This window comes from Varanus komodoensis, unplaced genomic scaffold (genome assembly GCF_004798865.1).
Source record: "Varanus komodoensis strain SLA01 unplaced genomic scaffold, ASM479886v1 scaffold13_1, whole genome shotgun sequence".
In the NCBI taxonomy this organism is placed as follows: domain Eukaryota; kingdom Metazoa; phylum Chordata; class Lepidosauria; order Squamata; family Varanidae; genus Varanus; species Varanus komodoensis.
Genome location: NW_025335408.1, coordinates 8,662,799 through 8,679,822, shown reverse-complemented (window position 1 = coordinate 8,679,822; position 17,024 = coordinate 8,662,799). Strand labels below are relative to the sequence as shown.

The 17,024-nt window shown below is 39.0% G+C and overlaps 1 protein-coding gene across 3 annotated transcripts in view; it reads right to left on the bottom strand.

Moving 5' to 3' along the window:
- The window catches only part of MDFIC (MyoD family inhibitor domain containing), a 59,859-nt gene that overhangs the window by 18,612 nt on the left and 24,223 nt on the right, over window positions 1–17,024 (bottom strand). The window contains exon 3 of one of the 3 annotated variants that reach the window (XM_044423086.1): window positions 11,096–11,159. The exons of the other annotated variants lie outside the window; for them this stretch is intronic. Within the exon in view, the coding sequence (XP_044279021.1) occupies window positions 11,096–11,159 (64 nt within the window). The remainder of the gene's footprint in view (window positions 1–11,095; window positions 11,160–17,024) is intronic. 3 annotated transcript variants of the gene reach the window in all.

The window sequence follows — 17,024 nt, the reverse complement described above, 5'->3', positions numbered from 1 at the left end:
AGATGGTAAGTTCCCAAGGCTGTTAAATTTTATCTAAAGTAAAAATGGCAGGTTTAATACAGTGATGCTAAAACCCACAATAATTAAAATAAAACTAGCTGGTTGACAAAAGTGGAGCATAAGGGAAAAGGACAGTAAGTGTTCACCATTACTAATGGAAAAGCAAAACCCTAAAGAACCCCATAGGATCATTCCCACTGGGAGGCAGATGAGCCTTCTGATATTCCATCCTGAAATATGTAATCCAGGTAGGTGCTGAGGCATCACAAAACAGCGCACTGTACCAACAACCCCAAAGGAGCAGAGGATACAATGAGTGATGGTATCAAAAGTCGCAAAGGAGAATCACAAACTCCTTCCCTTCCCAGTTTAAACTGTCAACTAGGACAAACACTGGCATTTTCAGCCCAAAACAAGTTCAGATATTTGCCCAATAAGGTTCTGGACAATTACATCTGTCCAAAAGGACTTGAAGTCCTGCAGCACTACCCACTTGATTGCCCTGCCCTTCAGACTGGATGGTAACAGGTAAAACAGAAAGGTCATGACAGAGTTTCTTTTAATTTTCTTTTCCTTTTTAAAAAATCAGGGACCTGAGCATCATTCCTTTAAGAAGACAAGATTAGACCCCTCAACTAAAGAGGCATTCATTACTGATAGATAGGGCAGCCTTAATAAGTCAAGCAGGAGATGTGTGAAACAGGCAGGTCATGTCATACACTTCCTGCAGTAGTTGTCACCATGGTCACAAAAAATCAACTGAACATATTCAAACTGCTTTTATTAGAAACTAAACTTGATTTCTCATACAGATCCAGATACACATGTACCATTCATTTCAGAATGAATCCAAATGACTCTTTTTCTTTTTCTTTTTTTTTGCAAAATGTTGAGCAAACTCATCATGGTGGGATACCAGAATGGCTTTAAAGTTCACATGCTAACATTTACAACTTCTTTATGACCATCACAGAACTGGCCTTCAAATGGAGTCTAAACTGTGTTCAATCAGATTTGCCATGAAACTTCTACCTCTTCAGCTGCAGAATAATCCCAACTACTTCATTTCCAGCAACTCTTCACTAAAATTCAGAGCAGGTTCTGCTTTGATCAGAAAAAGCAAATCTAGGGCAAATCATGTAAACCACCCAGATCAACTTCCAAAAGGCTGACCATGCTTCAACATTATCAGCTGAGAACCCCCTAAGCACAGTCAGGACCAACCCAATCCATCAGCTTCTGAGGACAAAACAGCTTAATGACGCCCTACCTGAGCAAAGCTTCCCAAATCCTATTAATTCCAAGCTAACTAAGATGTATCTAAAACAAAGTCACTGAAAGTTTTTCTACTCACAAGGGCCCATTTTCATATGTAGCCCAGACATGATACTGAAAGGATCTAAAGACTATCTTGGGCTCAATATACACTGTGACAGCCTCCTGATTACCGTATTTTTCACTCTATAAGATGCACTTTTCCCCCCCTCAAAAGTAAGGGGAAATGTCTGTGCATCTTATAGAGTGAATGTGTGTGTGCCCGACACCCGAGACACTGCCGGCCCGCCTGCACCACATGGCACCACCTGGCCGGCACGCGCTCGGTGCGCCCTGCTCCGCCCCCCCCGGCGCAGGTGAGAGCTGTGCCACTCAGGGGGAGAGGTACAGAGGAGGAGCCGCGGGCTTTAACCCACCAGCCGCACAAAGAGATGGACTGCTCACCCCCACCGCCTGGGAACTGCTCACCCCCACCGCCTGGGAAGACCTGCTGCTGCTGCGCCACCTGGCACCACCTGGCCGGCACGCGCTCAGCACGCCCTGCTCCGCCCCCCTCCTCCGCGCAGGTGAGAGCTGTGAATCACAGGCTGATGTGTGTTTTCAAATGGCAACCCGTCTTTTAATGAAGCCCATGGGGAAGTGATGGGGAATGTGCCTGTGATTATCAGGAAGCTTTCCATGGATCAGTTATCTGTTAGTTGATCAGACACATTTTTTTAGGATCAGTGGATATTTGAACAGCATTACCTTCGTGTATGAAGTTTATTCTTCAAAGGCTACTTAGTCCGCTGTGTGTTTGATTTACCATAAAATATCTCATTTTTTATCAGAAGTTTTTTTCTATTATTTACTAGTAGGTCAGCATGGACATTACTGGCTTTTTTAGATTTGTTATTGAATTGTCTGCAGCAGCTCTTGTATAACTGGTGTAGATTGTGGATTCCTTCAATAATTCCACTACTAAGAAAGTGATGTCAGTGATTGTGAGCAACAGAGCTTCATAAATTCTGACTCTGTTCTATGGGTTCAACGAAAACTAGAAGAGTACTCGAACTTTAAAGTCTCTTTTTTGTTAATGACAGTGATGATGGTTCTTAATGCCACTGTTGACTGCTGTTCACTTTACAAGGTTGAAATACGGTATTACTGTATTCTGTTATAGTTTATTAAATAGTTTAGTAAACCATTTGATTCAGAATATTTTTCTTGTTTTCCTCCTCTAAAAACTAGGTGCGTCTTATGGTCAGGTGCGTCTTATAGAGCAAAAAATACAGTACCTTGGTTGCTGTAAAGTCCTAAACTATGCTTGACAGGAGTAGGGGTTGCTTGGCATATAAGTCCCCCAAGATCATGGGAGTCTCCAACAGGTATTCAAGACCACCTCTATGAGCTGTCAAAGCAGCAGGGTATGACATACAGCAGCAACACCTGAGTCTGGTCCTGGTACCAATATAAGATAGACATACCCAATAAAGATATTTTGCTAGGCTGAATGTCACTGAATGATGACATTAGTGAAGAGAAGCAGGAAAATGCCCTGGACAAAGCTGAAAGTTCTAGATGACAGGAAACAAGTCGCAGCCACTTTAAAAATTCCCCTGCAGTACCTAATCAGAGTTGACACTATATATGTAATCAATTAATATATGATTTTGCTGTTCAAGTTCAGTAAAAGGTACAGAATTGGGAAGGACACAAGGTGCAGCCTCCTAATCAAATAGTGGGACTTCATGGATCCAACATTCAATTTTAAAAAATAAGCATGCACAGTAAGACACCATGATCTTTAGCAAAACTTCATACTTTAAAGAAGACAGAATGGCTAGGAGGATTTCGTACTACCCATCATCCTCCTAGTTGAAGAAAACCTCACTGTACACAGAAAGCATTTTTCTTAACTGTAAACAAATTTCTCATTTGTAAGAATGTCAAAAGCACCTTATCTAAACCATTAAAAAGGGGAAAAATGTGTGCCAAACTGACTGGACCAGCAGAACAAGTATAAAGTGCATCTGACAGACAAACACAGTGGCTCTACAAAACTTGGTTTCTTTTTTGTTTTTAGGCCTCATGACTAACTAGAAATATGTGGACAAGCAGGTTAGTAAAATGCACACACAATACTGAAAATATTTAACCATACTCTTATTTTCAAGGCTGGTAACTAATGCAATTCTTTTGACTGACTTGGTCCTTAGAACATAAGAACAAAGCTTCACTCAGTTGTAGAAGGATAATGTTAAAGTACCTCCAAGAAAGTACAAGTTCTTTGGCAATTCACTGATAAAAAGGGAATCTCCAAAGGTATTAGTAGAAACTTAAAGTGTGATAGTCATTTTTATAGAACACTATTTTTACATGTGTGGGCAGACAACTTACTCAAGCACTGGCATAGAATGAAATTCAACCTTCCCTATTCCTATGCAAGACTAGTTTGATCTTGTTCTATTTTCATCCTATGCAGGTATTAATAAAGAGATAATAATTTCAGGGATGTGAAAGCATCTTGCCAGGTAACAGCCTGACAAATGGAAATATTACTTGGAATTCTTGGATATAAAATGTTATGCTTCGTCAATAACTCAGTTGTTGGGAGAACCTCTATCATTCGTCAATAAATAAGTAGAGAGAACACAGGAAGAATTCTGTAAATCTAAATGACAAAGCAATCAGAATTGACAGTTATGACCTTTAGAATCTAGCAAAATTGGAAGTGGTTGTTTGCAACTGTTTATGTTTTAGTACTATGTGTTTCATATGTGACACATCCTATTTTCTGCATTAAATATCAGGTCTCGTTTGTCAATTAAAGGGCAATGGAAAATCTTGCAGAACCCAAACTATGCCAAATTATTTGTTTTAGTTAATTTTATCATTTTTACCAGAATCAAGAGATAAATTCTACTCCCAAAGTACTCTTATTTCAGTCTTTTAACATTAACATACAACTTTTTAGCTGACTGGCTTTAGAGTATTCACATATGATATGTAGGTCAAATCAAAAGTGAATAAAACCCCCAAATGTATTAGTTATACCAATTTAAATTTATTTTAACTTTATTGATAATTTTTCACTAGGGAGACTTGAGTCTTATGGTTAAAATACACTTGAAACCAATTAGGAGCCATATAACTGCATTCTAGTATAAAGAATAAAAAGCATTTGACAGTTTTTAAGATTAAGTCACAACCATTCAGTTTAACACAGAAATGTTTTTACCTTATTTTTAAAGGTTGTGTATATCTTAAAAGGGGGGGAAAGAAAAAGAAAGGAAGGTGTAACATGGGAAATGACACAATGCTTTCTGAAAACACGGTGATACCCAGGGACACTCTCTCTCCCTTTAATGATCCGCTGCTCTCATTCAGCTGTCTTTCTTTTCTTTCTTTTTAAAAAATCTTTACATATGTGACAGCTCTCAAAAGTAGACCATAGACCATCTGGCATTTTCAGAGGTGTAACTTGTGCAAATTCAGCTCTACTGGGAACACAATGCTATCTTCTGCCTGTGTTATAAAAGATACAATAGAATGTAGAACTTATGAGTTGTTTTGAATTATTCATTTTTTGCCTGTATATTCAAGAAATTTTACAAACTCTGCATTTTGTACTACATAATCACATGCGTTAAAGGTACAAAGAAACTTTTTGACACCTCTTTTCTACTGAAAGATGGCATTTTGTTTGATATGTGAACATTCAGTGTCTGTTATATCATTCTAAACACACGATGTGCTGCTACAAAAGACCCATTTTTACACAATGTATGAGCAAAATTTTATTCTTGTTATTCAGTAACTAATGCAATACACACCAATATTTCTCATATTAGATTTATGAACATTCAGCATCATAAATTGGCAATGGCACTTATAACCAATGTGCATGTACCTGTGTGTGTATCCATATCTATATCTATATCTATTTTTTAAAACCCGCCACAACATAGAATACTGTCTTATTAAATATTCACAATAGATAGTTTAAATTGTTTTAAGAAATAGAATGCTGCCAAAGTTAAAATGTTCTCCGGGTGTAGCAAAACCTGAGGATTTAGGTCAACGTTTTATACAGTGCATTAATACTAGTGAATTTTCACCAAGAATGGTAAGTATTGGATTAATGATTCAATAGAATGAATCACTTTTGATAGAAAACTAGCAGATAATGTAGCCAGTAATAACTATACATGAATCTGCTGCCTGTGGAAAAGCAATAAAAAGGCAATATATTGCTACAGCATATAATCTATTAGCATGTTTCACTGCAGCACTGTCATTGGCCTCTTCATAAAGCACACCTTAATATAATAACTTTTGTGTTACTTAACCAACTTTACACAGTAATTTAATTGTGAGGTTAGTAGATAGCATAAAATACTTCCAGCATTTTAACATGTATTTATTACCAAGATTTTGGAGACTTGGAACAAAGTGATTTTGCACTTTCAGTTTTCAAACTCACTGCAATTTCCAGATGACAAAAAATGTCTTTCTTGAATACACTTTGTGAAAAAAAGAGACAAAGTGTTGAGACAAACTTATTTTCATTATTTATTTTTATGCAAAAGTTTCAAACACATTAAAAATGTGTTCAAGTATGTATGAAAACAGGCTACTAAGGGCTGTGAAATGCACATAGTATTCACTTTTTAGCATAAAGAGGAAACATATTGGCAATTGTACATAACACGAACATTTACTCCTGGACACAAAAGGAAAAGTAGTACTAATTACAGTCCTAATTTAGGTGAATTATTTTGTGCTTTATCTTGTGATACTTAGAAAGATGGAAATATTATGTAATGTTTGTGTCATAATTTATTTCAGAAAGATATTTCAATTAAACTATGTTAATTAATTTCTATGTAATTTTTATAATGAGTAAAAGTAGAATAACCTACAAAACTCCAAAGCAGTTAACACCATGCAGAATTTTAGCAGACATTCCAGTCCTTAGTTTAATAAATAATAATTAAATATTGATATAGATCTTTTTGAGTTTGAAAGTGCTTATTGTTATGATTGCTGAGATAACATACCAAAAAAAACCCAACAAAACCAATGTCAGGATTATTATATGGGGGAAGGGGCAGTGAGTATGGTTTGCCAGAGGCCAAGGGGTGATTTGAACAAGAGTTCCCAATGCGGAGCATAAACAGAACACTTGCTGTCAAACTCCTCAACCTTCTGCCCTTTATTTATCTGTTTGGTACCCCTCAAAGCCATACATGGCATAGTACTATGCGGTGCTAGGCAGTAAAAAAAGCAGGACAGTCTTTTTATTTCTGTACAGAAGCTTGAGATGTTATTCATTCTTAAAGGGCACAACCTCCCTGCCCTCAGAGCTGGTAAACAGCAGTGGCATGTTCGAGTCCTTTAAGTCCCGAGGAGTCAAGTCTCAAGTATTGACTTTCAAGTCCAAGCCAACTCTCAAGTCGTTGCAAGAAATTTTCGAGCCCAGTCCTCAGCCCTTCTCCAAGTCTCCCCCTCCATCAGCCCCACCCTTTTTGTCTCTCCCTCCCTCCCACTGATGCCCACATGCCAAAAAGAAGAGCTGAAGTCTTGCCTTCTCCACCATCTCCTCACCTTCTTGAAATTCCCCCATCCCACCATCCCCACTGTGTTCACACCTGCCTTCCAGGATATCCTATCGGAGCAACTTGGTCATTAAAAAATGTAGACATCTCAAGTCAAGTCACTTGCTTATTGCTCCCAAGTTGACTCGCAGTGACTCCCAAGTCGAGTCACTGACATGATTTGAGTCACACTTGGGAGCAAGTCACACAAGTTCCCAACATTGCTAAGCAAAGCTCACCCCCACACTCCATCCCTTACAGCTACTGTGCCAGCTACTCTCCAGGGTTGGGAAAACAACCTCAGAGAGGGGCAAAGGATGAAGAAAGAGTAGAAGAACAGAGCAACCAGAATACAAGGCATCCCGAAGCTGCTCCTCTCCTTCCATCTGTCTCCAAAGCCGCCCAACTAAGCAGCTGAAAATGGTATTCTGTGAAAATACAAAACGGATGGAGCAGGGAGGTGAATATCCTATCCATAGCTCTTCCTGTTCTGCTCTGGATAAGCTTAAGCACCGGATCTTGGGGCTCATCTCCATATGATAGTGCCCTATATCTATATGAGGGCAGAACAGAACAGAACAGAACAGAACAGATGGGTGAAATATTGCCACCCATTCTGGTTTTCCAGAACATCTATATAAGACAAAGATTGGATGTAAAACTATGTAAAAACTATGTAAAACTTGGACATTCTGATAAGCTTGTATTCAAATCTTCAAACTACTTCAGTATGTATCTCTGCACAGCTACCTAGAAGATTAACATTCAGGTTACAAGCTATACCTCTGAGTCAACCTGTAAAGTGGCTTTTGTCAGCAATTATTTCTGAATATTTCCTAGGAAATAAGTAGCATATACTGTACCTTCTACATCACAGAAAGCATACATTAACTAAACAACAAGGAATGATCAAGGTACAATCTGTCTTTTTAAAATCAATTTTTCATACTGAATTTTTTATACCATGCTGACTTTACAAAGAAAACAGAAGTACCAACTATCACCCATCAACTATTTCTTTGGAATCCCTCATGTTTTACAAAAAATATTATTATGAAACTTAAGTTCCTTCACAAAAAATTACTTTGGCAAAACTGTAAGCATTTTTTTAAAAGAAAGCTCATACTGAGAACTGTTTGTTCGGATAGGCTTGAAACTATTCATGGAAGAAAAAAAGGATAATTTATACTGTAACAACTTTTTTGTTATGGAAAGAAGGAGAACAATCACATAGGAAAAACAATTGCATCAATGCTTCCACTTAGGGCTTTTTCTCAAATCATCCCTGAAATACATAGACACTTACTACACAGATTTGTATAAGGATTAATCTCATTAAAAAGAGACACTATTAGAAACAAAAGCGAAAAGCTTGATGTTTATATGTTCTCTCCCTGACCCAAAACTGCTACGCTTGCTTTGGTTCTGCCTGTAGTTATATTCAAGGGCTATCCTATGCACCAGGCTTCCTGTTCACAACATAATATTGCCACATCACTGATCTTCAATTGGTTTTCACTGGAAATGAGTACAGTAGAAAACATCCAAGCATAAGGCCCCATATCCTACTCTGGGACCAGCATGGTTGAAATTAGATTTAAATACAGTGTTCCAATTGAGATCCAATAAAGTATGGTAGCTAGAGTGTTAGAAAAACACTGGAGAGATGAAACCCTCACACATCTAGAAACTTCACTGCCAAGTCACAAGAAATAATAATTTCATTTTATTATACTAGTCCAATTTTATCCAAATTTCCAAATCCAGTTCTGGTTACCACACTTTAAGAAACATAAAGGCAAACTGGAAAAGGTTCATAGAAGAATGAAAAGAATGGAAAGCATGGGAAATATATCCTATGAGGGAAAAGTGCTGTTATTACAGTTATCCTTCCTTTTTCCTCTTGCAAGGAATCTTAAGTGACTTGTCTTCCTCCTCTCCGTTTTGTCCTTGCAACAACCCTATAAGGCAGGCTAGGCTGAAAGTCAGCAACAGGACCTCACAACTCTCAGTCCAACACACCTAACACTACAGCACAGTGACCCTTTAGGAAAAGAGTAAAATGCAGAGAAGAGAAAAGATGGCACTCTTTGAATACAGGAAGGGCTAATGCAGAGCAAAACAAGAATTGTACTCTGCTACCCCAGAGTCCAAGACTACCTTATGCTTAAGTTGCAGGAGAGTCATTTTCAGATGAACATTAAGAAAAACTGAAGAGCAAGAGCAAATCAACAATGGAAGTAATACTTAGAGGTATGGGATTTCCTTCGCTGGAGATCTTCAAAGTAGAGGACATAGAGTTATCTGTGGTGGGTAAGTACTCTGTCACTAGATTTCCTGCTACAAAGTCCCTTCCAATACTGTGACTGTATGAAATGCTTACACTGATGATCTTCCATCTACTAGACAATTAAAAAAGAAAGCTGCACAGCGTCTGGGTAGACAGAAGGCCCTAGTCATCTGGACAGAGCATTTGAACTAAATATATCATAATATACATTAGTAACACAAGCAGCCATTTTACCAAGGATGCATCATGTTTTTGACCCCAAGATGGAAGCTCAGGATACAGCTCTCTGAGCTTGATGAGCCCAGTAACAAAGCATCAGCACTCAGCTGAGTTTACCATCAGGGCAAGGAAGACAGAGCAGTGGACCCTTCCTTTAACAATATAAACCAGTAACTATAAATTTCCCTTCTTTTCCTTGTAAAGAAATTACCCAATAATAGCAATTCATACAAAACAAAATAGTTATGAAGGTAGAAAGCAACCAAGGGTATAGAGGCTATCCAGTGTATTGCTTTGTTGGACAGAAGCCACGGAAAGTGAGCTCATGTGTAAGGAGTTCTGGGTGCCAAGGATGCTGACTTGGAGAAAGCATGACAGAGGTGTTCAAAATTATACATGGCTGCAGAAAGTAGAAAGAGAGACATAGCACTAGAACCATAACACTAGAACCTAGGGTCATCCCATGATGCTCATTGGTGGGAGCTTCGGGGCAGATAAAAGGGAACACTTCTTCACATAGCACATAGATAAACAATGAAACTTCCTTCCACAAGAAGTGGTGATCCCCCCCCCCCCAACTTGCATGGCTTTAAAAGGGCACTGGATGAATTCCTGAAGGATGAGGCCATCAGTGGCTACTAGTCCTGACAGCTATAAGCTGCCTCCAGTATCAGAGGCACTAAGACCAGTTGCTGGAGAATTTGGGAAGAAGGGTAGTGCTATACTCATATCCTGCTGGTGGGCTTCCCATGGATATCCAACACAGCTCTCCTTATGCTCTTACAATAGTTATATCACTGGTAGGACAACAACCTCTGAAATTCCATCTCAATAGTCAATTAGCTTCAGATAACTATAACATCAATGAGCACATGTGGGAGTGAAACATTCTGCTCACTGCAAACTATGAAATTCCTTGAATGAATTGTGAAGTTGCTTTACCAAATGATAGGGAAGAAATCAATGTATCTGGACCTCTACTTTGTAAATGTACATTGTACTTAACAGGAACCACTAATTTTATGACCAATTACAACAGTGATCAACATTTTATAACACTAATTTATAGTCTCTCTAACATTTTACACATTAGTATTCTTGATCAGCAACTTACACCTTCATTAATCACATTATCAAGGGTGTTTTGTTTTCTGTCACATAAAAATTTATGAGGTCTCAGGGCAAGGCAGGTGGTTATTCCTCCAAGGGTTTTTTCCCATTCTGTTTCCTCTTTTAGATACCAGGACATGTTCCTTTATTTTTTGTTTTCTCGGTTAATTTTGTTTTATGAGAGTACTTTAGGTTTACAATGTCCAAATACTATGCCTACTAGACCATTACACAGTAATACTGCAAACAACATTGGATATGCAAGCAATGCTATCAAGTTTGGTGAGAGGAGAATTGTATCCTTAATGCTTCACCCATTTACATTTTATCTGAGACTAGCACAATGAAGATGCACACAACCTGTGATGTGGCCCCATATTTCCACCTCCCGACAGTGTGCAAGACACTGAGGAAGTACAGGAAGTGGATGGACCAACGGGTGCCCTCCAGATGTAGGGACAAACCTTGGCTGGCTACAGTTAGCATCACAAAGTAATCACAAAGCTGGGGAGCAGTGGGATAAGAGAGACCAAGGGACCAACATAGTACACATTAACATTTGAAGTAGTTTCATACTGAGTCAGACCACTGCTCTGTCTAGATTGCAAAATTATAGACTTACTCTGACCAGTAATAGCTCTACAAGGTCTCAGATACAGGTATTTCCTAGCATCTGAGGACTGAACCTGCAACAAGATGGAGACAAGAAAATAAAGAGACACTTTTGAATACCGAGCTGGGAGAATTGGTAAAAGAGAAACAGGTTAGGAGAAAGCAAAACAGTTCATTTGAAAAGTATACGGTGGAGGAATTTAGCACCACTTTTTAGGAGAGAAGGGTTTGTATCAGGGAACAGTTATACATGATCATCATGAGGTAATGTGAAATAGGAATGAACAGACCCCAGGATTACTGTGTATTGCTGTTCTTGAACTCCATGGCAATTAGTATCGTGACCATTATTAAAAGCACAAACAAAACATGATGCAGTGTAAAAAATGACTTAAGCAACACAATTTAAGAAACATTACTCAACATGACCCTAGTCTTTGTTTAAAAGCACAAAAAGTAAGTACAAATATTAAGGAATTTCAAAAGCAAAAGTTCTATTTTTTCTTTAATAAGACTGCAAAGTTTAATCAACTAATCAGTTAAATTAATCATTTTTAAAAACCTTCCTTATTAACTAAAAAAAGCCCTGATTAATCAGGCAGAGAATGTTTTTTAAAAGTTACCTTCTATGCAAGTACTTATGTAAATTGCAGTTAAGTACCAACTTAAAAAGAGGAATTCCCCCTCTTTTTCTGCATAGAACAGAATGCCTCCAAGATGATTATGGCTTGAAAAATCTATGCAAATGTATGCTTTCTGTTTCAGAACTGTTTGTGCTCATACAGATATTTACCCAAATTTAATCAGTCAAGCAACTAACACCAATCCTAGCATGTTACTCATGTGTTCAAAGTATGCATGCCTTCCATACAGCCAAATCTATATACAGTGGTACCTCAGCTCACGAACGCCTTGTTTCACAAACAAATCGGGTCACAAACAAAAATTTCTGAAAAATGTTGACTTGAGTCACGAACACCACTTTGGGTGGTGACCAAGATTGCAGCCATCTCCCCAACCCGAAGTGCGGGAGATGGCCACAATCGCGGTTCCGTTCGTGCAGGGAAGGCATGCGTGATCAGAGGCGCGCTCCTGCAGGAAAGACGGGCACAATCTCGGCCATCTCCCCCCCACAACCAGCACGATTGTGGCCATCTCCCCACCCCACCTGAGTGCTGAGGAGAGATGACCGAGATCACGCCCATCTCTCCCTTCCCCAGCGTGCTGTTTGCCCCCGTCTCTTCCTCCCCGAGTGCGCCCGCGATCACACCCGTCTCTCCCCCCCACCCCCCAGCGTGCTGGGATGACGGGCATGTGCAGGGATGACAGGCGGGATCTCGGTCATGCTGGGGGGGGGGCAAAGAGATGGCCACACTTGTGCTTGGGGAGGGGGGGAGATGGCTGCGATCTTTGTTGTTGTCACTTTGCTTCACATTTTTCTGATTTAAAAAATGGTTACAGAACAGATTAACCTTATTTACATTGAACCTTATGGGGAGATTTAACTTGGCTCACGACCAATTTGGGTCACAACCAGAGTCCTGGAACGGATTAAGTTCGTGAGCCAAGGTACCACTGTAATTCCATGCATGAATTGAGATAACATAATTCAATGGTACTTTGCATTCAAAAGATCTCATTTGGATCCTGACATCTCCAGGCAGAACGAAGAAAGAACCCTGTCTGCAATCCTTGAAAGCCACTGCCAACCAACACCAACAATCCTGGACAGGATGGACCAACTGGCTGGCATAGTATACAGCAACTTCTGTTTACCCTGTTCAATGAAGCTTAGTGACAGGTAATATATGGGGCCAAATCTCACTGGGAAATTGTCTGACCATGACAACCATGTTCTCTCCCATTGCCCATTTTCAGATTTCTCATTTCATAGCTTAGAGAAAAAATCAAATCAAGGATTTGACCTCCTTCATGTGTTAAGCCAATGACAAAGTGAGACATTCCCATGTTTGTCATGGTGGCTATGAAACTCCAGAGGCATCATCCTGGGTCCATCAACATCACACCTGAGCCCCTCTGCCAGCTTGGTCAGGAAGGTTGCTGAGCAGCAGGGCAGGGTGGTATGCCAGCACCAACCCAATCCACTTTCATGACCCCACACCAGGTACAAACCTATAAGATCTGCTTCAAGGGGGAATAGTTTCTTGGTGAGAGAGTGGAGGGTCTGTGAATCATGGCAACTCCCCCCTCCCCCCAGCCCAAGCCAGGTAGCCAATGCTGATGCTTCATTGAGTACCCACATGAGTAGAACTAAGTCAGGTCAGCCCTCAGTAACATATGCTGGATGGGTTTTCTCACCCACAATTAAGTCTTAAACAAGTTCAATCTTAATGTGGACAATCTGGTGATAAATAGCAGCACTTCAAGACAAGAAGCCTCAGAGGACCTCCTTTTCCTGCTATACCTCCTCATATATATCTCAAGTTACTGGGTTGGCAGCAACACTTCCATGGTCCCTCTCTCTGAGATTTTCCACCATGTTTATATACAAGTTCAACTAAATGATTAATAATTTTAGATTCAATGCTTCCACTTTTACTATATTTTGGGACTGTAGGCCTAACACACAATATTCATGAGATGACAAAGGTATTTTAACTGCATTGCTAAAGGAATTCTTTCCTGCCTATCATAGGAATGATCTGATACAATAAGCAGTACAAATTATTAGCCATGGATTGCTGAAAATGTTATGACTCGCTTTCCTAAAAGGAAGTCAAGTGTAAGCTTTTGACACCAGTGTCAAATAATTCAGCCACATACTGTTTTTTAGCAGTCTTACTCCCAAACCAGAGTATCATATTTCCTACTGATAGCAAGCACAGGGCTTCAAAACTGAGAAAGGGTCGGGAGAATCCCCCATTTCACTCTTGTAAATTTGTATCAGAACATTCACTGTGGAGATGGTAAAAACTATCATAATGGGATGAAATTATCCATGCTATATTTTTCCCAAGCAAGTTAAAATTCTGATCCTCCTCTCAGTTCACAGAGGAAGATATAAATCTCTATGAAATCATTATGCTCACATAGTTTCAATATAGCAGAGGCCAGAGGTACTCAGAAGTCCTTATCTTGAGGAATTAACTGAATGGGCACCAAATATCAGTAAAGCATTCTCTTTTATCTTCAACATTTTTAAAGAATTGCATTAATCTTGTTATGCCATGATAAAATACATGCAGAAATTTAAAAGGATGAGTTTATTTAAATTAAAAGTTGATGTTTCCCTTTTCAAAATATATAGAACAAATCAAAATTGTCCTATGAACACTTATTTAGTGCATGTTGCATTTACAAATATTAATAACAGAAACAGTGCTTCTAAATGTCAAAAGCTATAAAGTTATTTTTCCAAAATACTACATTTATGAAAATTTTTAAAACAATTAGTATCAAAGATATGTAAATATTTTGCTATTTTTCTTTAGTAACTTCCCGTCTACCTCCAAAGTGCAAGCAAAGAATTATTCAAATCAAACAGAAAGTAAGGTACTGTACAAACACACGAGCATTGAGTGTTGAAGTGAAGGTTAAAACAAGAAATATACTCTGTGGTTCTGTACCAGTGCATGAAAGAAATAGGCCCGCTTCCTTCAGGGTTTCATAACCTTGCTGTACTATATTTTTAGCACAGAAACACAGCTTCAAGTCAAGATGTGAATATTTTTAGGTGCCGTATTCTTCATAAGTGCATTGTTCTCTCTGGTTCAAAAGATGCTGCACCCAGTCACACAGAACAAGTCATATATGTCTGATTTCCTGGAACAAATTAGAAGGTGAAGCAATTCTGACTCATATGCCATCAGTTCATCACAGAAGAGAAAGAAACCAGACCTGTTACCCTCTCTTATGTCCATAAGAGGCAATGTTAACCATAGTATCACTGCATTTTAAAATTAAAACTATAAACAGAGCTCCACCTGATAATAACTATAACAGCATTTAAAACATATTCCAGCCCTGAAAGATAAAAACCTGCCAGATAAAAGATTTTACAGCCCAGTGCCAGGCATCTGAATTAAAATGGTCAGTTCCAGTTTCAATACACCTAGTCCCCTGGTGAAGAACAAGTTCCATTTCTAAGATGGTTTTCAAGTCAAATTGGTAACTAAGTCAAATAACATAGCTAAAAGGTATATAAAACACTTAAGAAACACTTCCACATACACTAAAACATTTCATAATACAGCAATTTAATAATGATAATACAGCAATAATAAAACAACTACAGGTACTGAAGAGAGAGAAAGAGTGTGAATCAGTATGAATGTGTGTAGGTATGCAGTACAATTCTTAAAACAGTTTTGATAGAAAGATAGAAAAAAACATTTAAAAGATTATTAACATTAACCCTTCTTGAGTCAATATTAAACCTAACGTTAACTGCATGATGATGGAGATGGGACTCCTTTACCCTTTAAAATTGTCCCTCTTGTAACTAACTCCACGTGATCCAAAACACCCTGTCTGAGCATGAAAAATTACAGTAGAAAAATTCTACTGCCACCGTAGAACTAGTTCCAACTTTGCCACTTGCTGCCTTTTCCTTCCTGCTTCCCTTTCCCTTTCCCGCCTTCCTCCCCTTCCTAACTCCTTTCCTATTCTTCTCTTCCTTTCTCCTTCCTTCCACTCCTCACCACCTGCCACCCACAGGTGCCTGCTTGCTCCTCAAGGATGAGGCAAAACTTCCAGGTTTGCTCCTTTGTAAGCAGGGGTTGTTCTGAACTGTGTGTATGAGTTCTACAGAACTGGATTCCTGGTCCATATTTCCACTGAACCTCCAGATCCTGTTCTGGAATCTGTCTTAGAGTTGAATTCCACATCCTGGGGCAGAAAGCCTTTCATGCAGGCTGTAATAGGCTGTTCATGCACACATCAGGCATTCTGTATAAGGTATCACAATGACATTGTGCTACATCATTAAACCTTCATACATATTTGGTAAGGCTTACTGTTCTTTGCGACTTCCATGTGCAAGTTTTATGTGCAAGACAAGATCCACCCACATTCTGCTGAGCTTCATTACCAGAATTCCAAGACAAATCAAATCAGATAACTAAAAGAGCTTCTCTCTACCTACAGAATACAACCATTCCAAGGCAAACTGCTTTTTGGCCCTTGGCTTGCACACCCACATGGGCAGGTAGACAGGTACATTTCTTATATTTGTTATGTTCTGATTACTCCGATGTGCTCCATGGAGTGCTGCCTTTTCAATCTGTTCAGAAACTTCAGCTGATCCAGAATGCTGCAGCCAGAAATTTGACCAGGACTGATTGCAGAGATGGGTACAACTCACAACAGCTTCACCGGCTAGCTGTCTTTGAGAGCAAGTCAAAATACTATACTGCTTATTACCTATTAGGGTCTACACAGCTTCAGACCAGGCTACTTAAAATTCTCCCTTCTCCCAAAGAAGCCCATCTGATTTTATGAGCTTTGTGGGAGGCCCATCTCAGTACTGCTGTCATCAGTCATATATTTGTGAGGGACAGGCTCTGGAATTTTCTGATGGGGAAAATTAGACCAGTCTGTTCTCTGCTCCCTTTGGCACATAGGTTCATCTATTGCTTAAAGAGCTTTACACTGGCTGGTGCTCTTTATTTCTTTAATTGCCAGATTTTAATTGATTTACCTTAATGCTATGTTTCAGTTAAGATTCTGTGGAACCAGATTTTGTTGTTGGCAGTCTTGAGTGTCTTATTTCAACAAAAAGTAGGACAGAAATTTAATGAATTAATTAAATACAAGGCTTGTGTAAATTGATCAGCACACATTTCATGGTGTATGATCATCATAAAGGTGAAACAGAATTCTTTTCACATAGATTACCACACAATTATTGTTTCAACTATTTTGTTTTTTACAGACTCCTTCATTGAAGAGGGGGATGGACTTTGGATTTATTATACTAT